Source organism: Geotrypetes seraphini, chromosome 4 (genome assembly GCF_902459505.1).
Source record: "Geotrypetes seraphini chromosome 4, aGeoSer1.1, whole genome shotgun sequence".
In the NCBI taxonomy this organism is placed as follows: Eukaryota; Metazoa; Chordata; class Amphibia; order Gymnophiona; family Dermophiidae; genus Geotrypetes; species Geotrypetes seraphini.
Window position 1 is genome coordinate 180,024,327 of NC_047087.1, and position 24,814 is coordinate 180,049,140.

The 24,814-nt window shown below is 48.1% G+C and overlaps 1 protein-coding gene across 14 annotated transcripts in view; it reads right to left on the reverse strand.

Moving 5' to 3' along the window:
• Positions 1 to 24,814, reverse strand: part of KATNB1 (katanin regulatory subunit B1) — a 301,411-nt gene that overhangs the window by 258,170 nt on the left and 18,427 nt on the right. For 8 of the 14 annotated variants that reach the window (XM_033941729.1, XM_033941728.1, XM_033941724.1 and 5 more), the window contains exons 2-4: positions 4,689 to 4,855; positions 4,440 to 4,557; positions 3,422 to 3,703 (exon numbers count right to left, since the gene is read on the reverse strand). In XM_033941729.1, coding sequence (XP_033797620.1) covers positions 3,422 to 3,461 — 40 coding nt within the window. In that variant the 5' untranslated portion in view covers positions 3,462 to 3,703; positions 4,440 to 4,557; positions 4,689 to 4,855. Of the gene's footprint in view, positions 1 to 3,421; positions 3,704 to 4,396; positions 4,558 to 4,688; positions 4,856 to 24,814 lie in introns of all 14 variants that reach the window. The other 6 variants (XM_033941720.1, XM_033941722.1, XM_033941723.1 and 3 more) reach the window with 4 other exon arrangements.

Consider the following 24,814-nt stretch of genomic DNA (forward strand, 5'->3'; position numbering starts at 1 on the left):
CAGCCTATTTCATGGGAAGGGGGGGGGGGGAGTTCTCTGCCATGATCAGCTGATGACAAGGGATCAGGTGCGATTCTCTAACTGGCGCCTCTGACATGGTCAACAGTTAAAGAATCGGGCTGGTCTTGTCTCTTAACAGAAAAAATTTCTCCCAGGGAGCAAAATAGTCCTGTTCATTTGTACATGGAGGGTCTACTTCTGTATAGGACGTCGATGTGCGATTCTCGGCCACTTCTTAGGTGGCTGCAGAAACCGAAGTCCTATACAGAATCAGGCCCTTCACATATAAATGAACAGGACTATTTTGCTCCCTAGGATATATTGTTTCTTTTATAAGTCCCAAAAGAACAGATGCCAATTCATCTCAGACAGTGTTCTTCTGTTACCCTTACGAGTACTTTGGAAAGAGCTTGTTAAATGTTGGGGGGTGGCATTGGTTTGTTCCAATTACCTATCTCTGGGAATTCCCAATTTCTACCAGGTTTAGACATTAGTATTTTTAAAAATCTGGGATGGCAAAGGACTTACCAGACTGGAACAAGTTTTGATTCCTGATGTACTACGAAACGGCTTTATGATCTGAGAACTGAGGAGACTTTAAGAACACTGTTTGCTTATGTTCAATTACAATATTATGTTGCAACTTTACTTACTGATCAGTTGCAAAGACGACATAATATGTTGCTGAAGAATCTTTTTATAAATCCAAAGAATGATAGTCCTTCAGTATTGGAGTTACGTAAGGCCCTAGTATTAATTATTCTCAAGAAACATTTGGAGAATTTAGCATTAAGATAGACTTCTGATTTGGGAAGACCCTTGTTGCAGGTTTCCAGGTCTCACTGCATCTTTGGCAGGTAGAAACTGACATTTCAGCCAATATGCTGTGACTTTTTTCAGGGTATGCTCTGAAGTCTGCAGTGTGACTTTGTAAATATTGGGTTCACTGACCAAATTGGGAACAGGACAGTCCGCCAAGTTGAATTTGGGGGGGAAGTCAGTTGGTCAGAAATTTGAGTTTTGTTGTGAAAGTCCATAGAATAGAAAATTCTCTGGTAGGTTTAAAGATGTTCTCCCCTGGAGCTGGACTAGATGTTCTCTCAGGGTTTCCGCAGTTGGCATTGTGCTTGTTGCAAGTTTCCAAGTCTCGCTGCATTTTTGTCACATCTGATAGTCTATTGGCTTTGATTCTGGAATTCCTGGATCGGTGCAGGGGGCAGATCTGAGGGAATGCCAATTTCAGATGGCTTATCTCACTCAAGCTCAAATATTTCATATGGGAGGGGTCATATTGGAATTTCATTATTACTTAGAGTGTTGCCATCAGAATACCTCACTCAAACAATGGGGCTTTATTAGCATTTTCAGGGTCCTTTGTGCTTCAGGGTGGGAGCACACATTTCTTTATATGTAGAGCTGGTTTGGTGGCTAAGAAGGTTATTTTGAAAGCTTGGAAAAGTACTGCCCCCCCCCCTTCTGGAAGTGACACAATGCTTTATACTCACTAATGCTTCTGGGGAAAGTTGGTGCTCACTCTTCACCTTGTCGTCGGAAGCATTTTCTCAAAATTTGGGGACCATACATATATATGATCTTTGTCTTCAACAAACCGCTTTTTAGTGCTCAACTTGCTTTGACAATTTTAATCCTTTTTTTCCTCTTCTCAGAGTTTTGGGGTTTTTTTTATAAGTTGAGGGGGTATAAGAGTTCAGCCCCATCGCTGACCATCGTGTACTGCAAGATCTTATATGAATCCGGGAAGATATTTCCTATTGGATTTGTATTTATTTATTGGTCAATGCTACATTAGTCTTCTTTTGATTTTGTTTGACAGAGACTGATGGATCCCATTTTCAATGGAGGGCATAATAATAATAATAATAATTTATTTTTGTATACCGCCATACCCAGGGAGTTCTGGGCGGTTCACAACAAATAGATGAGTTACATACAGTGCAGATGAAGAAAGAAGAACATAACAAGTCAATCGAAGGGTCAAACTAATTTACATTGACAATTTAAGTGAAGGAAGGGCTAATACAGAGCACATACGGTATGTACTGTAAGAGAGTACAATTGAATTTATGAGAGGGGGAAACGAAGCATATTGTATGAGAGGGAGGGGGCAGGGATCTTGGGAGGGGGGAGAAGGGGGAAAAAAAAAAGAAAGGTGGGCCGTGTTGAGGGGGGAGGGGAGAGTTAAGGATTTGGTCTGATGCAAGGAAGAGTGTTCGATCTGTTTTCTAATGTGGAGAGGGGGAACATTGGGCGGAAGAGTTAGAAGAGGGGAACATTAAGGATTTGGTCCATTGAAAAGTAGAGTTTTGAGCTTTTTTCTAAAGTGGAGGTATGAAGAGGTGTCAAGTATAATTTGGGCGAACCATGAGTTTAGTTTGGCCGCTTGAAAAGAGAAGGTTCATTCAAGGAATCTTTTAAGATGGCATGCTTTCAGTGAGGGGAAAGCGAACATAGTTATTCTGCGGGAGCTCTTATTATTATAGTTCAGGTTGAAGTGGGGGTAAAGATAATCAGGTGACATACCCGATACGGTTTTGTAGCAGATGCAAGAGAACTTAAATAGGACCCTGGATTCGAATGGCAGCCAGTGCAACTTGTGGTAGAAGGGGGATATGTGTTCCCATTTCTTCAGGCCGAAGATAAGGCGGATGGCGGATGGCATAGGGATGGGAAGGCAGGAAGGGATATTGGAAATTGAAGATGACAAATCTTTTTATATTTGTAATTTAATTGTTGTGCTGCTTTATATAGCCATTAATATTGAACATGGTTTATACTGAGGGAGAAGGGAGTGGGCCACTGTTGAAATATTATGTTATATATACCATTATCAATTGTTTATATTGTTCCATGGAGTTCTTGAGTCATCAATGAAACTGAGTTTAGTGTGAAGGAGGGACAAGGGGGGGCTTACTACAAATAAGAAAACTGGATGACCAGAGTTGATATATTGTATTATCATTATTGTTTCATCAATAAAAATTGATTGAATCATCAATAAAAATGTTAAAACATAAAAACAAAGAATAAAAACCTGACTTGCATATGAAGCAATATTCTACAAGCAGGCAAGCATTTACAGCTGGTGTATACCCTTGGAGAGTGGTGCAAACAGGCAAATGGACCAGCAGGTTTTTTTCCTTTCACCAGCTACTCTATTATAAAACAGCAAGAACATCCAAGTCACATTTTACAGAAAAGCACTGTAGGAGTCTCCCCAGAAAGACTTTGAAACTACTACTACAATTATTTCTATAGCGCTACCAGACGCACGCAGTGCTGTACATTAAACATGCAAAAGACGGTCTCTGCTCAAAAAGAGCTTATAATGAACAGAGAAAGCAGAATTGACTTTTTATGACCCTGAGCTTTAGAGGACAAAAAAAAAAGCATTAAAACCTACGGAGTTTCCAAGCAGCTTTAGTAGGAACTGGAGCTGCCATGGTTAGCACTAGGTAAAATGGAAGATTCTTCACACGATCTTTCAGTAGCTCTCAGCCAGCAAAGCACCGATTCATAGAGCAAGAGCGAGGAAAAAGGATTTGGATAGGTCTTTCCTTCCACCCCAGCAACTGGACACCTTCAGGCTGATGGAAATCACATCATCTCCTACGTCAAAGTCATTTTCAGGTTCATTTTGACAGGGGCCTGGACCCATTCAAACCAGCAGTCAATCTCAATTGATCTATTAAAAACAAAACAAAACAGATAAAGATGTCAGCACCCATCTTGTATTGAAAGATACAGAATCTCAGGAATCCCTTAACATTTTGATGGAATTAAAAACAAATTCACACAACTTAAGTCTTTCACCTGTCCCCTTTCATTAATAGATTTCTTGATCTCCCCCACTCCAATCTCACATCTTTTTCCCTCCATCTACTAGCCCCAGTGAGATTTTCTCCCCGCTCTAATTTTCTACTAGGTTCTGTGCATCCAGAATCAGAATGAGAGAAAAGGAGTATGTAGATGGTGGAAAAGTGTGGTTCACTGGTACAGCTGCTGCCTCTACACCCAAAGGTAGAGACACCAAATCCTGGTGCTGCTCCTTGTGACCCTGGGCAATTCACTTAATCCTCCAGTGCCCACCGCTTTGAATGTCAGCTTTGAAATGTCAAAACCACCAAAAGGCAGTATACAAGTCACCATTTCCTTCTCCTAGATGAGGGTAATGCCGGCAGGGGCAGAATTGGAAAAAGACAAGAGCTGCCAGGGTGAAGCACCAAAACTGGCAGGGATCCCCAAACCCTGCTAGCTAAGAGAGAACAGCTGGCAAAATGGAGCAGAGGGCACTTGTACCAAAGCTCCTAACAGCTCTTTCCATTTGTCAAGGCTGGCACGGCATGCATATTCAAAATAAAGATATTTAAGTTTTTACCTTCATAATATATTTTCTAGTAGATAGGAATGGTATACTGAACCTTAGGGTACTCTGTCCATTCTTAAGAGCATACTGCAGAAAGATGTCTATCAGCTTTTCAAACCTCCTCCTTAAACCAAGAGTCTGCTGCCCAGTTTGTTCCAAAGCATGCAAGAGCTCTAGAGTGAAAGACAAGAGAAGGAGGGACATGAGGAACTTACCGAAACTAAGATTCTGATCTGCTCATATAACATTACAGCAGTCAATAATGAAATTAATTTATAAATGAATGAAAGATTAGGTTTCTTACCTCTGCTAATCTTCCTTCTTGTAGATCTCCTCTTGAGCCTGAACTAGAGGGTAATGCATCCATTCCAGCCTTGGCTGCAGAACTTAAAAATAAAACCAACCCCCTCTGCGAGGTCACCTGTGCGGCCACTCCCCTTGAAGTTCAGTAGGTAGCAAAGCCAGGAGTATCTAATACAAACAGGAAACACAAGAAAAAGAGAGGGGGTACAGGGACTCCGCAATACAAATCAATACTGCTCAAAACCAAATACATAATCAACAGCCACCAAAAAAAGGCCAAGTTAGGATAATAAGAAATTGAAACATTTCACACCTGCAAAACTGAGGAACAGGTCACTAAAGAATACCCAGCCTAAAGAGCAGAAGGGGTACCACCCCAGGACCCTTAAAACCCCATAAGCTTAAATAAAAGAACATTCGGGGAAATGTTAGCGAGGCTGGTCAAAGAGAGAAAGCCAACTTATCAGTTACTGGCAAGCGACCTGCAAATTGGACAAAACAGATGGATGAGAGTTCAGGCTCCAGGAGAGATCTACAAGAAGGAAGATTAGCAGAAGTAACTTACTTAATCTTTCATTCTTGTACAATCCCTCTGGAGCCTGAGCTAGCAGGACATATCAAAGCAGTCCCAAATCTCAGGGGAGGGCCCATTGAGCCCACCGCCAAAACAGAAGGGCCAAAAGCCACATCACCCATAGCTGTCACATCAAGCCTGCAAAACCAAGAAAAAATATGGAAACCCACTTGGTCGCCTGACAAATCTCCTCAGGCAAGACCACATGAGAGTCAGCCCATGAGGAAGTCCTTCCTCCGGTAGAGTGAGCCCTAACGCCAAGGGAAGGCTACTTCCCTGCCGCCACATGGGCCACGGAAATGCCCATATGGAACAAAGAGATGGTCTGACAGATGGTAGTCATCAGTAGCCTCAAGGCATCTCAAAAGGAGATGCTGCACCTCCAGAGACTGCAAAACACGGGTCTCAGACTTGGAACCTGACAGAACAAAAGTGTTTAGTCGAACTAACTGGGTGATGTGGACAGCTGATCACACGCGCAGAAGAAGACACGGTCCTCAAAACAACTGCAGACTCCGTGATGCGGAGAAAAGGATTCCTGCATGACATAGCCTGAAGCTCTGAAAGACCCCGAGTAGAAGCGACCTTAATGAGGAAATCCATCTTGACGGCAACATCTCTCAGAGAAATCCAATCCAGGAGTTCATAGATCAGACGAGCCAGTGAATGGAGAACTAGATTGAGATCCCTTGGAGAACACAGCAGTCGCAAGGGAGGCTGCAGCCTCCCCGCCCCCTCCCCCGTAAGAAGCCTACATCTTAAGGAGACACCAGAGAACCCCCAAGAGAAGAGGGACCTGAACACGACAGACCCACAACAGGGACCTGGAAGAAGAAACCGCAAGACCCTTCCTGAGGCCAGCCCACAGGAAGGCCAGAACAGGCGCCACCGATGAGGCCAAAAGATCCATTTAAACTGCTGCACACCAGGCCAAAAAGCACCTCTAGGCCTTCGGAGGCTGACCCCGTCAAATTCCTGTTGCCATGAAGAAACGTGGCAATGATAGCAGAAGAGAAGCCCCTAGCCCTCAAGGCCGCGCGTACATCACCAGGTCGCAAGATCAAGCTGTCCAGAACTGGAAGGGCTATCGGGCCCTGCGTGAGCAATCTCCGATGGCAAGGAAGACACAGACCCTTCACTGAGCTCAACCGCACCAGGTCTGCGTACCACCCGGCCCAGAACGCGCCCTATCATAAGCTACGGGGAAAAGACATACAGAAGTTCCCCATCAGTCCATGGTTGAACCAGAGCGCCGAGCCCTGCTCTGCTGACCTCCCATCTGCGGCTGAAGAACTGTCCGCCTTCTGGTTCCCTGAGGACGCTATCAGATTGAAGGCGGGGTGACCCCTCTGAAGAAACATGGCTTTGACGCTAGCCCAGACAAGGACCATTCTCCCGGGTCCAGAATCTGACAACTGAGGAAGTCTACCAGCACATCGTCTACCCCTGCCACATGAGCGGAGGACAAGGCCATCAGATGCTTCTCCACCTAGGCAACGAGCATCGGTGTCTCTAGGCTCAGCAGGGGACTCTTCGTGCCCCTCTGACAAGATGACATAGGCAACCACCAGCGCAATGTCCGAGAATACGCAGAGAATCCCCTGAAATCGCAGCAGGCCAGACAGACCATACACATCTCCAGCCGACTGAACAACCATCTGCTCTCCAATGCAGTTCACCAACAGTGGACCAGAACAGACCGACAAACTGCTCCCCAACCAGAGACTCGCATCCATTGCCAGGGGCACCCAGTCCAAGACGCGCAGAAGGAGCCCTCTGTACAGAGTAACCAGGTTCAACCACAACACCATACAGCTGTGAGTCATTGCCAAGCATGGCAACTTCACTCCAGCATATCCCGCTGATCATTCCACCAGGACAGAAGGGACAACTGAAGAGGATGGATGTGAGCCCTTGCCCAAGGATCACAACTATGGTCACCACCAAGAGACCTAATACCTGCAGATACATGTCAGGGCTGGAGCCACTAACATGGCCAGACTGCACTCCGAAGCTTGATCGTCCCGGATTCCGTCAGAAACACCTGGTTCCTGCTCACATGGAACCGGACTCACAAGTACTCCAAGTCCTGTGGCAGCTCGAGGTGACACGTCGCAAGATGGATCACCCAGCCGAGACTGTCCAGCAGTCACCGTTTGGCAAACCGCCAAGGGCCTTCCACCAAAGAGGGAGCTCTGATGATCCAGTCGTCAAGAAATAAAATCACGAGCAGAAAAAAAACTAGAAGTTCTCAGCAAGGCTGCAGAGTTCAAACTGAACTTCAAGGGGAGTGGCCGCACATGTGACCTCACAGGCTGGAATCGATCTGAAGTGGAATCCCTTATGTTAGAGACTGTGGGTGCTCACCAGGTCATGCTGCAGACTGCTTCCATCCAGGGTAGAGGGGCCTATAGGAAGTCTATCTGGTGAGACCAACGAGACAACATACGCATCCTGAAGTGGATGCATATGCGCCCTTGCCCAGGGCACTACCTCTATGGCAGCCACCATCAAGCCCAGAACCTGTAGGTACTGACACGCTGTAGGCACTGGCTGGGACAGGAGATTTATAATTTGTCCCCAAAGCTACTGTCTGCATGCCTCTGGTAGAAAAACTTGGCCTTCCCCGTGTTGAAGAGAACCAGGTATTCCAAAGACTGAGTGGGGACCAATTGATTCTTTTGAAAGTTTGCAATCCAATCCAGACTCTGCAAAGTTTGCACAACTGCTGCCACTGCTTTTTCTCCCTCTTCTTGAGAGGGGGCTCTGATAAGATAGTCTAGTTAAGGATAAAACAGCCACCCTGCCCTGCTGAGATGAGCTGCTACCATCACCTTGGTGAACAACTGGGATGCAGCTGCCAGTCCAAATGGTAGCGCCGAAAATTGATAGCAATTCTCCAACATGTGAAATCTCAGGAACTTTGTGTGCCGGGAAAATTAGAATGTAAAGCTAAGCCTTCGTCAAATCCAGGGTGGCCAGAAACTCTCCCAAGCTGGATCGCTGCAATGATAGACCTCACCCTCTCCACACTAACAGTTTGGAGAACCAGAATGGGCTGCCAGTCGTCGGAATAGCAGGCCAATGGTCCATGTTTCGGCGAACATGTCTTCCTCAGGGGTCCAATCGATCTCAGTTATACAAATAAAGAGATGGACTGATACTAGTCTAATTATCTTTAAATGTATGGTGAAGATCAATGCAGACAAGCCAAAATAACGCAAAAAAAGATGTTGAGGAAGGCGTGTTCACCAAAACTCGGACTGTGTAGGGTCCATTGGACTCCCATATTTGTACCTTCATGATTTTAAAATATAAGAGAGTATAATAAAATTGCCTCAGAACATCAGTATCCACAGTCTCTTTGCTTTCATCGTTAGATTTATTCTACTGTGATATATTGGGTCTTCATCCCTCCTTTTGTGTGATACTTGCAAAAATGTCAAGACCCCTGAAAGGAGCTCCAGTTCTGGCTTGTAGCCACTCAAGGTCTACTGTCCGGTAAGGACGTGGAACAACAATCTTGCACACTGGCTATAAGATCATCCAGGCCTTTGCCAAAAAGTATCTGTCCCTCTGAAAGAGTGTGGTTCAGTGGTTAAAACTACAGCCTCTGCATCCCAAGGTTGAAGGATCAAACCCACACTGTTCCATGTGACCCTGGGAAAAGTGACTTACTCCCCCACATTACCCCGGGTACATTAGATAGATTGTGAGCCCACCAGGACAGACAGGGAAAAATGCTTTGAGTGCCTGAATAAAATCTGTGTAAACCATTTTGAGCTCTCTTGGAAGAACAGTATATAAAGTTGAATGAAGCCTTGGAGGTTGAATCACTAGCCCACTGTCTGATCCACAGCATGCGTCAGGTGGAGATGGAATATGTAGAGACTCTTGCCGTTACTAATTACATTATAAATTTAATCAGCCACACAGTCCACCCCTGCCAGTACGAGCTGAGATAATGACTCAGCCACTGTCATGTCCATGGTTTGCAGCTGTGAATGGCTGGTTCATGCTACAAAAGAAACAGCTTATGCCACCTTAACTCCTAAGGCCATGGCCTCAAACTGCCTCCTGAGAACCATATCTACTCTGTGGTCCTGTGTATCTTTCAGCACGATTCCTCCCTCACTGGGTAAGAATGTGCATTAGTCTCCTGTGCCATCAGAGAGTCTACCTTTGGCATAGCAAACATTTGCTAGAACTCTTGTTCCATAGGATACAATCTAGTCATGACTTTTAGCCCTTTTAGGAAGCCTTCTAGGGCCTTCCAGAACTCTAACCAGGAGTTTCATGTCTGGGTGCCATGGTATGGACGCAGGTTGAGATCAGATCCCGCTCAAAAGAGAACACCGAGATGATCTCTCTCTCTCTTTTTCCACTCCTTTGCAAGGGAGGGAATGAGAGGGAGAGAGATGGTGAACAGTGAGAGAGGGAGACATTGCACATGGGGGTGGAGAAGAGAGGAAGAAATGCTATGCAAGAGTGGGAAAGGGAAAGAGAGGGAGATGGATCCAGGGATAGAAGAGAGTGAGGATGCTGTACAGTGAAGCGAGGGGAGAGAGAGGGAGAAATGCTGGACCATGGTAGGAAGATCCAATGGACAGCAACTCCTTGAAGAAGAATTTGCAGGTCAGGAAAGCAGAAAGAGAGAAACAAACTAGCTTGATAGAAAAATAAACCTCCAAACCACAAAGGTAAAAAAAAGAATTTATTGACTGAAATATATTAGCTTTGGGCAATGTATATAACAGATGTGTGTTGTGTTCAACAGAAAAGGAAATATTTTTATTTATCCAGTGTTTAAGTATTTGCTGTAGCTGGTGGGGATTCCCAAGCACTGCCAGCTGAGGACTTCCTCTAAAAAGGTGGCCAGAATTCCCTTCTACCAAGCATAGAAGTCGCTGGCAGCATCCTTGAGCCACTGAGGTGCCAGTATCTGTATTTTAGGGACATTGCTGCTGCCTGCCAAGTTTGGTAAAATGGATTTTTTAGGCACCTTCAGAGGAAATCTTCAGCTGACATAGCTTGAGGGTCTTCATCAACTGGAGTATATTTTATACTTATATTAGAGGGTCTAGCAAAGACCCATTTACAAGGTATGTATTCTTCCCATTTAATATTTCCAAATTATTATAGTGTCTTTGCTTATTTGTAAATGGGTCTCTACCAGAGCCTCTAATTCAGTAGCATAATTAAATGAAATAATTACATCTGAAGTATATGGGGACGGGTGGAAATGGAAGAGTACTTGCGGGGACAGATTGGGATGGGTTGGATTCCAGTGGGGACAGGTTTGATTTCTATCCCAGCACAACTTTCTAATACACCTGCTCCTCTCCACGCAGGCAGAACAGATCCCTAGCCAAAGGAATCTGATTTCACAGAAAAAGAGTGCATCTAGAGTGAAAAAACACAAAACTATTGCAAAATAAATAAACTGAGCAGATTAGAAAACACTTTTCATGCACAAAGAGAAACTGAAATGAGCAGTAGACTCCTAGAAGAAGGAGGAGTTTTCAAAAGCTGTGACTGATATAGAAACATAGAAATAGACGGCAGATAAGGGCCACGGCCCATCTAGTCTGCCCATCCTAATGTCCCTCCGCTACCTTTGCCCTGTGAATAGATCCCATGTGCCGATCCCATTTGGCCTTAAAATCAGGCACGCTGCTGGCCTCAATCACCTGTAGTGGAAGACTATTCCAGCGAACAACCACTCTTTCAGTGAAAAAGAATTTCCTGGTGTCACCTCATAGTTTCCCGCCCCTGATTTTCCACGGATGCCCTCTTGTTGTCGTGGGACCCTTGAAAAAGAAGATATCTTCCTCCGCCTCGATGCGGCCCGTAAGATACTTGAACGTCTCGATCATGTCTCCCCTCTCTCTGCGCTCCTTGAGCGAGTATAGCTGTAATTTGTCAAGCCGTTCTTCGTATGGAAGATCCTTGAGTCCCGAGACCATCCGGGTGGCCATCCTCTGCACCGACTCATCTCAGCACATCCTTGCAATAATGCGGCTTCCAGAATTGCACACAGTATTCCAGGTGAGGCCTCACCATGGATCTATACAATGGCATAATGACTTCCGCCTTACGACTGACGAAACCCCTTCGTATGCAGCCCATGATTTGTCTTGCCTTGGACGAAGCCTGCTCCACTTGATTGGCAGACTTCATGTCCTCACTGACGATTACCCCCAAGTCTCGTTCTGCTACCGTTTTTGCTAGGATCTCGCCATTAAGGGTATAAGACTTGCATGGATTTTGGCTGCCCAGGTGCATAACTTTGCATTTTTTGGCATTGAAGTTAAGTTGCCATGTCCTAGACCATCGCTCCAGTAGGAGTAGGTCATGCATCATGTTGTCGGGCATTGAATCTTCGTCCGTTGTGCATTTGCCCACTACATTGCTTAGTTTGGCGTCATCGGCGAATAATGTTATTTTACCTCGAAGCCCTTCTGCCAAGTCCCTTAGAAAGATGTTGAATAGGATTGGGCCCAAGACTGAGCCCTGTGGCACTCCACTGATCACCTCCGTCATTTCGGAGGGGGTGCCGTTCACCACCACCCTTTGAAGCCTACTTCCAAGCCAGTTCCCAACCCATTGCGTCAATGTGTCACCTAATCCTATAGAACTCATCTTGCTCAGCAATCTGCGGTGTGGTACGCTATCGAATGCTTTGCTAAAGTCCAGGTACACGATGTCCAGGGACTCCCCAATATCCAGCTTCCCCGTCACCCAATCAAAGAAGCTGATCAGGTTGGATTGGCATGATCTCCCCTTAGTAAATCCATGTTGTCGGGGATCCCGTAGATTCTCCTCATCCAGGATCTTATCCAATTGGTGTTTGATTAGAGTTTCCATTAGTTTGCTCACTATCGATGTTAGACTCACTGGTCTGTAGTTTGCTGTCTCCATCTTTGAGCCTTTCTTGTGGAGTACCGTATTTTCACGCATATAACGCGCGCGTTATACGCGTTTTTACCTACCGCGCATACCCCTCGCGCGTTATATGCGTGAGCGCGGTATACGAAAGTTTTAAAACATAGTTCCCACCCCGCCCGACGCCCGATTCACCCCCCCAGCAGGACCACTCGCACCCCCACCCCGAACGACCACTCGCACGCGCTCCCACCCGCACCCGCATCCACGATCGGAGCAAGAGGGAGCCCAAGCCCTCTTGCCCGGCCGACTCCCCGACGTCCGATACATCCCCCCCCCCCGGCAGGACCACTCGCACCCCCACCCCGAAGGACCGCCGACTTCCCGACAATATCGGGCCAGAAGGGAGCCCAAACCCTCCTGGCCACGGCGACCCCCTAACCCCACCCCGCACTACATTACGGGCAGGAGGGATCCCAGGCCCTCCTGCCCTCGACGCAAACCCCCCTCCCCCCCAACGACCGTCCCCCCCCAAGAACCGCCGACCGCCCCCCCAGCCGACCCGCGACCCCCCTGGCCGACCCCCCCGCCCCCCTTCCCCGTACCTTTGGAAGTTGGCCGGACAGACGGGAGCCAAACCCGCCTGTCCGGCAGGCAGCCAACGAAGGAATGAGGCCGGATTGGCCCATCCGTCCTAAAGCTCCGCCTACTGGTGGGGCCTAAGGCGCGTGGGCCAATCAGAATAGGCCCTGGAGCCTTAGGTCCCACCTGGGGGCGCGGCCTGAGGCACATGGTCGGGTTGGGCCCATGTGCCTCAGGCCGCGCCCCCAGGTGGGACCTAAGGCTCCAGGGCCTATTCTGATTGGCCCACGCGCCTTAGGCCCCACCAGTAGGCGGAGCTTTAGGACGGATGGCCAATCCGGCCTCATTCCTTCGTTGGCTGCCTGCCGGACAGGCGGGTTTGGCTCCTGTCTGTCCGGCCAACTACCAAAGGTACGGGGAAGGGGGGTGGGGGGGTCGTGGGGGTCGCCAGGGGGGTCGCGGGTCGGCTGGGGGGGCGGTCGGAGGTTCTTGGGGGGGGGCGGTCGTTGGGGGGGAGGGGGGTTTGCGTCGAGGGCAGGAGGGCCTGGGATCCCTCCTGCCCGTAATGTAGTGCGGGGTGGGGTTAGGGGGTCGCCGTGGCCAGGAGGGTTTGGGCTCCCTTCTGGCCCAACTACCAAAGGTACGGGGAAGGGGGGTGGGGGCGTCGTGGGGGTCGCCAGGGGGGTCGCGGGTCGGCGGGGGGGGCGGTCGGAGGTTCTTGGGGGGGGCGGTCGTTGGGGGGGAGGGGGGTTTGCGTCGAGGGCAGGAGGGCCTGGGATCCCTCCTGCCCGTAATGTAGTGCGGGGTGGGGGTAGGGGGTCGCCGTGGCCAGGAGGGTTTGGGCTCCCTCCTGGCCCGATATTGTCGGGGAGTCGGCGGTCCTTCGGGGTGGGGGTGCGAATGGTCCTGCCGGGGGGGGGGGATGAATCGGACGTCGGGGGGGGGTGAACGGAGAGTCGGGACAGCGCACGGAGAGGCGGGGCAGTGCACGGAAGTCAGGGGGGTGAACGGAGAGTCGGGACAGCGCACGGAAAGTCAGGGCAGTGCACGGAAGTCAGGGGGGGGTGAACGGAGAGTCGGGACAGCGCACGGAGAGGCGGGGCAGTGCACGGAAGTCAGGGGGGGTGAACGGAGAGTCGGGACAGCGCACGGAAAGTCAGGGCAGTGCACGGAAGTCAGGGGGGGTGAACGGAGAGTCGGGACAGCGCACGGAGAGGCGGGGCAGTGCACGGAAGTCAGGGGGGTGAACGGAGAGTCGGGCAGCATGCGCGGTATAATCGTGAGCGCGTTATACCAAAGTTTTTGTGCTTATCATCGTGATTTCTGCGCGCTATACACGTGTGCGCGTTTTATACGGGTGCGTGTTATTTGCGTGAAAATACGGTAAATGACGTTAGCCGTCCTCCAGTCCAACGGGACGCTGCCTGTACTAAGGGAGAGGTTGAAGAGCGCAGACAGTGGCTCCGCCAACACATCACTCAGCTCCCTAAGCACCCTGGGGTGCAGGTTGTCCGGCCCCATTGCTTTGTTAAGCTTGAGCTTTGACAGCTCACCGTAGACACTGCTGGGCGTAAACTCAAAGTTACTAAACTGGTCAACTGAGCCAACCCTTGTCTGTAGCTGAGGGCAAAACCCCGGTGCTTCTTGTGTGAAGACTGAGCAGAAGTATTCATTTAATAGTTGTGCTTTTTCCGAATCCTTTTCCACATAGTCTCCGTCTGGATTCCTAAGACGTACAATCCCGCCCGAGTTTTTTCTTCTATCACTGATATACCTGAAGAAGGATTTATCTCCCTTCTGGATGTTCTTTGCCAGAGACTCCTCCATATGGAATTTAGCCTCCCTGACTGCTGTTTCGACGGCTTTTGATTTGGTCAGGTAGCCTGCTCTGGAGTCCTGCTTCCCCGATTGTTTGTAAGAGATGAATGCTTTTTTCTTCTCCTTGATGAGGTCTGAGATCTCCGCAGTAAACCACTGTGGCTTATTGTTCCTTCGCCGTTTACTTACTGATTTAACATAGCGGTTTGTTGCTTCTTGTATGGTTGCTTTCAAAGTCGACCACATTTCTTCCACGTTATCGGTTTCTGCTTGGCTTTGTAGCGCCTGGTGAATGAAGTCTCCCATTTCTTTGAAATTTGTATCCTTGAATTTGAGGACCTTGGTCAGTGTGGTAGATTTAGTGAAACCTTTCCTGAGATTGAACCATACCATGTTGTGGTCACTGGAGGCCAATGTGTCGCCCACCGAGACCTCTGTGACACTTTCTCCATTGGTAAGTATCAGGTCCAGTATTGCCTGATCCCTTGTTGGTTCCAACACCAGTTGCCTGAGTCTTGCTCCCTTCATAGAGTTTAATAGCCTCCTGCTGCTGATATGACTGACATTTTTCTGCAGTATGCATGAGAATGGACAGAGTATCCTAAGGTTCAACATAGCATTCCTAATTACACTGGAAATGTGGTTACAGGGTTACAGCTTCCTAATGCTGATCTCAAGCAATTTTCAAATAGCCTGCTCAAGTACACACAATATCTTTAACTACCTTGTTATGAAAAACCAAAAAGAAAACCCCCCAAATAAAGTTTTTCTTCCTTTTCCTAGTCATTAATACAGTGTATTGACTGTAAGGGGAGATTTGGTTATTACCTCAATAATCTTTCTAATAAGACACGAGTGCCTTTGGTTTCCATCTGTTGTTGAAGCTGTTTTGATTATATTAAATCCTGGAAGTGCTTGAAAAGCAGGGGGACACCTTCTTTATGTAATAAGAGAACTTTTGTAGCACAGGGGAAGCTGCTGAAATTTTTTGTGTTCAACCTTACCTTCTGCTGGAACCAAAACACTACAACTATAGGAAGAGTGTGGCGCAGTGTTTAAAGCTACAGCCTCAGCACCCTGAGGTTGTGGATTCAAAGCTACAGCCTCAGCACCCTGAAATTGTGGGTTCAAACCCATGCTGCTCCTTGTGACCCTGGATAAGTTGCCTAATCCCCCCTTTGTCCCAGGTACATTACATAGACTGTGAGCCTGCCGGGACAGGGAAAAATGCTCAAGTACCTGAATAAATTCATGTAAACCATTCTGAGCTCCCTTGGGAGGATGGTATAGATTAAATAGAAAGGCATACGAGTCTTGAACCAGTGGGTTATTCTCCTTTACTCGTCAGTTTTTCATTCAGCTCCATCTTCTGCATATACTACTAATACTACTACTAATTTCTATAGTGTTACTAAGACATACAGAGCGCTGTACATCAAAACGTAGAACAGAAAGTCCCTGCTTAAAAGAGCTTACAATATAGTCAAGACAAACTGGAAAAGAAGGTGCATCTATACATAGTGCTCAGGTGTGAGAATTACAGAGAGAACGATATGACAGATATTGGTGCTTAGCAGGTGGGTTGGAGTTTGGAATTGAAAGCATCTTCAAAGACATGGGCTTTAAGTCTGGATTTGAATACTGCCAGAAATGGAGCATGATGTACCGAGTAGAGAATGGCACGGTGACAAAATTCATCACTGTTCCCATCCCCGCAGATAACCATGGGAAGCCATCTCCATGTCATTCATTAAGGAGAAATGGTACAATCAGAGTATGAATGGGCAAAACCACTCACCCTCAAGACTTGCATTGAAGAATGCTGGTATAGAAGGACTGAGGTTGAGATAGACACAAAGAATGACACGGAATTGTTTCCTGCGGTTATCCGCAGGGACGGAAGAGTGATTAATTTTGTCTAGTACCAGGTCATTGTCTAGTACCAGGTCAGGAAGTTTGTTCCAGACATACAGTGCAGCAAAGTAGAAGGGACAGAGTATAGAGCTGGCCAAAGAGGAGAAGGGCTCAGATAAGAGAGACTTACCTGATGAGCGGAATGCCCAGGGGGGAGTATAGGGAGAGATGAGAGAGATACTGAGGAGCTGCAGAGCAAATACATTTGTAAGTTAATAAGAGGAGTTTGAACTGTAAGCGGAAATGGATAGGGAGCCAATGAAGTGACATGAGGAGAAGGGTAACATGGGAACAGCGATAATGGAATATGAGGCATGAAGCAGAGTTCTGAATCTGAAGAGATTGAAGGGAAGAGATGGTTTAGCGCAGGGGTCTCAAAGTCCCTCCTTGAGGGCCACAATCCAGTTGGGTTTTCAGGATTTCCCCAATAAATATGCATGAGATCTATGTGCATGCACTGCTTTCAATGCATATTCATTGGGGAAATCCTGAAAACCCGACTGGATTGCGGCCCTCAAGGAGGGGACTTTGAGATCCTTGGTTTAGCGGAAGGCAAGCGAGAAGCAGGTTGTGGTAGTCTAAGCAAGAGGAGATAATGGTATGGATGGAAAAATTATGTTCTTACCTGTTAATTTTCTTTCCTTTAGAAGCAGCAGATGAATCCAGAGATAGCACACATCTACCAGCAGACGGAGATATAGAAACTGATTAACAGATGGTCCTATTGGCTGGCACTCCTCCTATATCTTCAGTATAGCTCCTTGCCCAAGCATCCGTAACCATCAATAGACATAGCATGTAAAAAACTTCTTTCCCATAACAAATCTCAAAAGGCAATAATACAGAATACAACCATCAATAACAACAAACTTTGAAAGTTGCAAAAGAAAAAAACGACAGACAATATCCAAAAAGGGTGGGGCTCTGGATTAATCTGTTGCTTCTAAAAGAAAGAAAATTAACAGGTAAGAACATAATTTTCCTTCCTTAGCAACAGCAGCAGATGAATCCAGAGACCAATGGGATGTAGCAAAGCAATCCTCAATCTGGGTGGGAAGCAAACGCCGCCTCCGCAACAACCGAAGCACTAAACGCATCCACCGCATGCGCCCCCATATCCAACCAGTAATGCTGAGATAAAGCACTCTCGGAAGACCAAGTAGCCGCGAGACAAAGCTCCTCCAAGTAAGAAACCTCTGGACCGAGTCCAAGAAGTAGCCATCGCTCTGGTGGAATGGTCATGAAGTTCTTTCACCAACCGCTTCCCTGCCATCAAGCAAGCGTAAATAATGTCCTCCTGGACCCATCGAGCGATGGAGGCTTTGGACGCCGCCATACGTTTGAGGTGACCCTTGAAGAATAACAAAAAGGTGATCTAAACAACTAAAAGTCGTTAGAAACCTAGCTCACGAACGCTATGCACTTTCAAAAAATGCAGTGAATAAAAGCAGGGCTCCCCATTTCTCCTCCCAGGAAGAAGGAAGGAAAAGTGAGAGTGTCATAAAAGAACGGATGACACATCCTTAGAAAGAAATTGTGGTACCATCCGAACTGACACCCCAGATTTTGTAAATCAGAAATAGGAATCTCCACCGAACAAGGCCCACAGCTCAGAAAACAGCCGAGCTGAAGCCATGGCCACAAGAAACTCCGTGTTCAATAGCACAGCCCTTTAGAGTCTCAAAAGACAAGGATGAAATGAAGCCTTCGGTAAGCTGCAAAGAAGTACCTTAAGACTGTACTCCTGACAGGACTTTCTAAGAGGTGTACGAATATACTGTACTCCGTTTAGGAACTGAACTACATGAAGCTGAGAAGTAAGCGAAGAGCAATATACCTAGCCCTTGTAACAAGCTAAGAATGGCACTTGAAGCTGAAGGCAATTGAACGCTAAGCCCTTGGCAATACACTTGCGCCAAAAAAGAACTCTGGAAGGGTGCAAATGTTGAGAAGTACCCAAGAAAGGAAAAACCTCCAAAAGGAAGCAGAAGCTACAGGTGAAGACGTCTGTATCGCCTGGATAAGTAGTACAAATATCCATGTTGAACGGACCCTAGGTGAGCAATCCGGAGATACCAGGAAACTCAACAGTCCGGCAGTTGAAAGTCTCATCAGATACGCAGCTAATCCAGAGATTCTACAAATACTGTGCCCTGAAAGCGAGCTTGAGATGGCAAATCCAAGCCATCATCAGCCAGGGGAAAACACTGAAAAAAGAGAAACTAGAGGCGAGAAAGAAGCCATGCTGCTACCCCCTCTGACTCCCACTCCTTGTGCCCGCCGAAGAAGCTAGGAAGCTTAGAATTTCAAGACGAGGCCATGAGGTCTAGTTCCAGGAGATCTCACTTCCATAAAAAGAGCTGGGACGCCTGAGCCAAAATTCTCAATATCCAGGATGTAGAAGATTTCACTATTACTAACATTTACACTTTCTAGAGTGTACACAGCGCTGTACACTGTAACACACAATAAATGCTCAGATTTCGTGGAGAGAAAGTCTATCCAAACTCTTTTCCTGACTCATAAAATGATCTGCCAACAGAAGAGGAAGATGAGGGTCCACCCAATGAAGTAGAACCACAACTTTACCCGCCAACTGAGTACATCACCTACTGCCCAGGCTGTAGAGAAATACCCCCATCATAATACTGACTGAAAAGACCTCCAGCGTCATTCCGGAAGAATGGTCTGAAGCTCCAGAAAGGTAGCCTGACCATGCTCCAGAGTAGAAGAATGAACAAGTACCGAGTCGCCTCTTAAGACCAGACTCCTGGAGCTGAGGATGGAAGGCACCGAGCCCCCCAACCCGACATATGTTTGGTGACCATGAGCTAGTCCAGCAAAGACCAAGGCATGCCTTTGAAAAGAGAAATCTTGCTGAGCCACCAAATCATACAGATAGATACTTGAGGAACCTACCAAATAATTGGAGCCCTGAGATACCGGGAGCCACCGGAACAAAAGCGACTGCTGTAGCGTTATAATGGGAAAGCAAGGTAAAATTATGTTCTTACCTGTTAATTTTCTTTCCTTTAGAAGCAGCAGATGAATCCAGAGACAAGTGGGAATAGCTCACATCGACCAGCAGGTGGAGATAGAGAAACTGATTAACCGTTGGCCTTTTAGCCTGGTATTCCCTCTGTCCATTCAGTTATGCTCCTTGCCCAAGCATCCCGAGATAGGAGAATGAGCATCCTAAAAAACTTCTTTCCAGTATCAAATGCAACAATGAAACATTACTGAATACAACTACCAACCATAACCCAACTGAAAAATAATAAAAAAAAGATTGCCCCCGAACACCTATACAGATATTTAACTTAAAGGGTGGGGCTCTGGATTCATCTGCTGCTTCTAAAGGAAAGAAAATTAACAGGTAAGAACATAATTTTACCTTCCTTAGCAAAGCAGCAGATGAATCCAGAGACAAGTGGGATGTAGCAAAGCAAAACTCAAATCGGGTGGGAAGCTAATGCCGCCTCCGCAATCACTGAAGCGCCAAAACTAACCTCCTCACGGGCCGCCACATCTAACCGGTAATGCTTTGAAAAGGTATTTCCAGACGACCAAGTAGCCGCCCTGCAAATTTCCTCCAAGGAAAGACCCCCAGACTCCGCCCACGACGTAGCCAATGCTCGAGTCGAATGAGCACGAAGTTGCTCTGGCACTTGCTTCCCCGTTAACAAATAAGCCGAAGCAATCGTCTCTTTGACCCAACGAGCAATGGAAGCTTTAGACGCGGCCATTCCTTTGTTTTTTCCCGCGAACAACACAAAGAGGTGATCCGACCTACGAAAGTCGTTAGTCACCCCCAAATAATGTAGAATCATCCGGCGCACATCCAGGAGACGCAACAACGAGTACTGCTCCCCCCAATCTTCCTTCCGAAAGGCCGGGAGGAATAAACACTGGTTCATATGAAAGGAAGAAACCACCTTCGGCAGGAAGGACGGTACCGTTCGAATCGATACCCCAGCATCCGAAATCCGCAAAAATGGATCCCTGCAAGATAGCGCCTGCAATTCGGACACCCGTCTTGCAGAAGCCATAGCCACCAAAAACACTGTTTTCAAAGTGACATCTTTCAGCGTAGCCATAGATAAAGGCTCAAAAGGCACTGCCCGCAACTTCCCAAGGACAAGCTTAAGACTCCACGAGGGACAAGTTCTCTTCACAGGAGGTCGGATATGGTGAACCCCTTTTAAAAATTGGACTACGTCGGGCTGTGATGCGAGCGCTAAACGAGAAATCCGGCCCCTGTAACAAGCAATGGCCGCCACCTGAACTTTCAGAGAATTATAGGCCAACCCTTTAGCTACGCCCTCTTGCAGAAAAGAAAGAATAGCCGATAAAGATGCCCGGACGAGTCAAAAACTTTCCAGACTCTAGCATAGGAGGTAGACGTGGAAATCTTCTTTGCTTGAAGAAGAGTGGCAATAACCTGCTCCGAATAACCCTTATTCCTTAGCCGCGACCGTTCAATAGCCAGGCCGTAAGACCAAAGTGGGACGGATTTTCTATGGAGATTGGACCCTGAGTTAGTAAGTCCCGAGTCACTTGAAATTTCAACCGATCGCCCGCATATAGTTGCATCAGATCCGCATACCACGGTTGACGTGGCCAATCTGGAGCTACCAGGATCACCCGTCCCTGAAAGAGAGCGATGCGTTGTAACACTCGACTTATCATTGGCCAAGGAGGAAATATGTATAGAAGGGAATTTGGAGGCCAAAGTAGAGTTAACGCGTCTACCCCCTCCGAGTTCGGTTCCTTGCGTCTGCTGAAGAACCGAGGTAGCTTTGCATTGCGAGACGAGGCCATGAGATCTATTTCCGGGAGCCCCCACTTTAGAACTAGCATATCGAACGCCTGAGCGGACAGCTCCCACTCTCCTGGATCGAGACGATTTCTGCTGAGGAAGTCTGCCTGAATATTTTCGTGACCCGCAATGTATGCCGCCGAGAGGAGAGGAACATGCATCTCTGCCCATTAAAACAGCACCATTGCCTCTTCGGCTAACTGAGGACTCCGGGTACCTCCCTGACGATTGATATACGCCACCACCGTGACGCTGTCCGAAAAGATCCCGATTGGACGGTCCTGAATCCTGGACTGAAATGCCAGAAGCGCAAGCCTGATAGCCCTCAACTCCAGCATATTGATCGACCACTGGGCCTCTACCGAGGACCAAACCCCCTGTACCGATGCTTGGAGGCACTGAGCCCCCCAGCCCCGAAGACTGGCATCTGTCGTAATCACAACCCAATCCGGCGTCGCTAACGGCATGCCCCGGAAAAGATTGAACTCGTTGAGCCACCACTGCATGCTGGAAGCCGCTCAAGGAGTCCACTGTATACGCCGATCGTAATCCTGGGACGCCGGGGACCACCGTGAAAGAAGAGACATCTGCAATGGCCTCATGTGGAACCGAGCCCAGGGTACCACCTCTAGAGCCGCTACCATCGAGCCTAGAACCTGTACATAATCCCAAACCTGAGGTCTTGGTGACTCGAGAAGTAGACGAACCTGAGACTGTAACTTCTCTCCCCGTTCTCGGGGTAGAAACACCTTCCCCCGACAAGTATCGAACATCACTCCTAAATGCACCAATGACTGGGACGGGGACAGCGAACTCTTGGGAAAGTTGATGATCCACCCCAAAGACTGAAGGAGAGATATCACTCTCTGAGTTACCGACAAACTTTCCTGCCTTGAAGAGGCGCGGATCAACCAGTCGTCTAAGTAAGGGTGTACTCGAATCCCCTCCTTGCGGAGACATGCTGCCACTACCACCATCACCTTTGAAAAAGTGCGAGGAGCTGTTGCCAGACCAAAGGGCATCGCCCGAAATTGGTAATGCTGGCCTAGGATCGCAAACCGCAGAAACCTCTGATGCGGGGGCCATATCGGAATGTGGAGGTACGCCTCCTTGAGATCGAGGGAAGTGAGGAACTCCCCCGGCCTTACTGCCGCAATAACCGACCGAACTGTCTCCATACGAAAATGGTGGACACTGAGAAATTCGTTGACTCTTTTGAGATCCAGCACCGGTCTGAACGACCCCCCTTTCTTTGGCACAATGAAGTAAATGGAATACCTGCCGAGGCCCACTTCTTCCTGTGGCACCGGCACCACCGCCCCCAGATCCAGAAGCACCCGAAGAGTCATCCGGACCGAGTCTCTCTTGGTTACCCCATTGCATGGGGATACCAAGAAAGAATCGGCGACGGGAGAGGAGAACTCTAACTTGTAACCGTCTTGAATAATTTCTAACACCCACTGATCCGACGTGATTTTGGCCCACTCCGCTACAAAAGCCGACAGCCTTCCCCCTAAGGGAATAGCGGAGGGAGCCAAGACCCCGTCATTGTGTAGATTGACTTGCTGGGGCACGGGCTGGCTGAGCTGAAGGAGGTTTCGCTGCACGAAAGGAACTTTTCTGCGGAAACCTAGGCCTTGAAGAAGGGAAGGAACCATACGTGGACCGAAAACCCGGTTTACCTGTCCGATATCTTCTAACATCCCGGAATCGCTGTCTCGAGGTGGAGGACTTCAACGGGGGTCTAGGCCTATCTTCCGGCAACCGTTGGGTTTTGGTATCCCCAAAATCCTTAACCAATCTATCTAAATCTTCCCCAAAAAGCAAACGGCCTTTAAAAGGGAGTTTTATGAGCCGGAGTTTGGACGCTGCATCTGCCGCCCAATTACGGAGCCATAAGGACCTACGAGAAACCACCGAAAGAGACATCTGTTTTGAGGAAGCCCGAATAATATCATATAAAGCATCTGCTAAATATGCCAGACCTGACTCCAAATCAGCCAGTTCTACTGGAACCGAACCTCCAGACTCCATTAAATTATCAGTCATTAACTGAGACCACTGCAGACACGCCCGTGCCGCATATGAACTACAAATCGCGGCCTGTAAAGTGACCGCAGCCACTTCAAAGGACATCTTCAGAGAAGATTCAATCTTTCTGTCCTGAGCATCCTTTAGAGCAACTCCCCCTTCAACCGGTAAGGTAGTCTTTTTGGTAACTGCGGCCACTAGCGCGTCAACCCTGGGTAACTGAAATTTCTCAAGTTCATTCTGAGCAACAGGGTACAAGAGCCGCATGGCTTTTGCTACCCTCAGACTTGCCTCCGGCGTGTCCCACTGCGCCGTGATAAGTTCCTGCATAGCCTCATGCACTGGAAAGGACCTAGGTGGCTTTCGCGTCCCTGTCATAAGGGGATTGGCGGACCCCGAAACAGTAGCATCATCCTGCGAGATGTTCAACCCTTGCAACGCCTTAGAAATTAAAGAAGAAAGTTCTTCCCTATGAAAGAGACGTAGAGCGGAAGGATCATCTACTTCCCTACCCGGGGGATCTTCCAAGTCTAACACCTCACCCTCTTCAAGGGAGTCAGGAAGAGATAACGGGGAGACTGGAATAGGATCTCCCTCATCCGCGGCTGTGAGTCTGCGTTTCTTCGCTACCTGTGAGTTCCCGGGAGAAACCGCAAGAACCGCAGCCGCACCCGGAGGTTTGCTAGCAAAACCAGTAGTGGAAGTAGATGGACCCGGAAGCCACGAAAAACTCAAAGGCACCGGCTGAGCAGGCTGAGAGCCCTGCAACATAAAAGCCCGGTGCATTAACATAACAAACTCTGGCGAAAACGAAGTCAGCCCGAATCCAGCCAACCCTGTCTGATCGGAGCAGAGGAGCGGAACCGCGGCTCCTCCCAGCGTCCCCGACGCTACTACCTCCGCTGGCTTCCCCTCCTCCGCCACAGTAGTTTGTTGTCCGGCCGACTCAACCGCGAGGGAAGGGGAAATCAATCGCGCCTCCCCAACGCGGGAAATAGCCACTTCTGTTGCCTGAGAAGCCTCTGCCGGTGTATCTGAACACCCGGCTGAGCACAGACCTAGCAGTGTCCTGCGCTTTCCGCAGCGCGAACACCGCTTTGCAGCCTCTGCCGCCATTATTATTATTTTTTTTTTTTTCTCTCTCTCTGCTGTATTGCTCGTTTGACACCAGCCCACCAAACTCGCGACTCAGAATTTCTACCAAAAAGAATAGACCCGCTCTCGGTCGACGGATCGGACGGCCGGAACGCGGAGGGGGGAACAAATAGTAGAAAATGTACTCACCACCAATTCGCGATATCCATACAACGCTAAGTTATGGGTGGCAGTTGTAACTATAGCTGACCAAACAAGAACAGCACATCAATATCAGGCTCCGGTTTTTTTTTTTATACTGGAAAGAAGAACTGCAGAACTGCAGAGCCCAATGAATCCCTCAATCCACCGGAGGGTAGGGTGGAGAAGGGACCTGGGAGGGCCCAGGTGTTACTCCTAAAGCCGGCAC